General features: G+C 31.7%; 1 protein-coding gene across 1 annotated transcript in view; it reads left to right on the forward strand.

The window, feature by feature from the left end:
• The window catches only part of LOC109587936 (uncharacterized), a gene marked incomplete at its 3' end in the record, with an annotated part of 9,334 nt that extends 7,889 nt beyond the window's left edge, over positions 1-1,445 (forward strand). The window contains exons 14-16 of the mRNA XM_020004146.1: positions 365-652; positions 708-1,073; positions 1,125-1,445. Coding sequence (XP_019859705.1) covers positions 365-652; positions 708-1,073; positions 1,125-1,445 — 975 coding nt within the window. The remainder of the gene's footprint in view (positions 1-364; positions 653-707; positions 1,074-1,124) is intronic.
• Between the last annotated feature and the right edge of the window lie 83 nt (positions 1,446-1,528).

Here is a 1,528-nt window from a genome sequence, read left to right on the forward strand (position 1 = left end):
AGGGATTTCATGCACTTTATAAGTTACATAAAAGGAAAACGAGGTAGTGGCTTCCTTACTGAAGATATTGTTCTTCAAGCATTGGAAAGAAATTTCAATGGGCATGAAAATTTTTCTGAAGTTTTTGACTACTTTTTGAAAGTGGTAGGTTTAAATCATTGCAATTACAAATTTTACATGGCTGCATGATATACTAAATTACATAAATAGCATTTTCTTTTTAAAAATTACATGAGACTTAGATCTATTTTTATGCATCAATTTCTTTTGAAGCTGAGAATGATTTTGTTTATTCTGATACACAAACTCTATAATGTACAAAAAATTTAAATTATACTGAGCTTATACTTTCATGTGATTATAGATGGAGGTTTCATATTGTCAAATGAAACATAGAAATGTACTTGAAATGGTCAATGAAAGTCTTCATGATCTGCCTCGTATTATAGAAAGTGAAAAGCTGGAGGAAAACGAACTGGATATAGATCCAGATCTAGCTAATTACACTGAAAACAATGTTCGTTACAAGCTCATTATAGATAGCAGTGAAGATGATTCTGCTGTAAGATATTTGTTCTCTTGCAATATACTGGACAGACAAAAAACACAAATGGTTGCCTGCAGCGAGTTTTTCGAAGAAAGTGGCATGCATGTAAGATGAATTATATTTCAGACAATATTTTTTAAAATCTGATATCTCCATCTAGGTTAACACAATAGCGGAAATCATTCACTCGGCTGAGAATGGTGATACTATTATTATGTTTCAAACTGATCGGATACATGAGAGTTTCTATGAACTATTTAATCAACGTTTTCGTATCATACATGATCCACAAAAAGGAATTAAGTTATTCACTAATATTTCAATCGGGGCTCACACTAAACCTTGCCGTGTTCAAGCACAATTTCAATGCATTGTCGTGGTTAAAAAGTCAGAGCTCAAGAATACTCCACAAGCATTTTTGAGTCGATTTGAAAAGTTCTTTTTTTCCTACAATACACTTTGCAGTAGCATAAGTGAAACCAAGCCTCCAAATTTGAAAATTATAATTAATGCTGTGTTCAAGAAAGTAAGACAATCCTGTAGCCTATTTTTATAGTTAAATTTTATATTTTCATAGATTGCAACTTTTGTTGATCAACTCAATGCCTCTAAAAGTTTTTATGGTTACTGTGCACCTGGTCTTCAGGACAGGAAAAGCAGTGATGGGAACTCCACAACTGAAAAATATGAAAATGCAATCACAACTCATGAAACTCTATATTCACTTCTTCTTTCTATGTTACCTTCTGTACAACATATATATGAAATTGGTTGCTACATTCCGACAGATCACTTTGATGATGACATTACTGAAGAAAATATTGATAAAAAGTGCTTATTAATTTTGACTACTGCCATAGAAGCTATGAAACAGTATTGTGATTGGATAATTCCAAAGGTATATAGTTTATGCATAAATAGTATACTGTAAAGCGGGATTTATTGATGAAGGTTTTATTTTGATGAGTTGACGATTTAAAA

Source organism: Amphimedon queenslandica, unplaced genomic scaffold (genome assembly GCF_000090795.2).
Source record: "Amphimedon queenslandica unplaced genomic scaffold, v1.1 AMPQUscaffold_12375, whole genome shotgun sequence".
Classification (NCBI taxonomy): Eukaryota; Metazoa; Porifera; class Demospongiae; order Haplosclerida; family Niphatidae; genus Amphimedon; species Amphimedon queenslandica.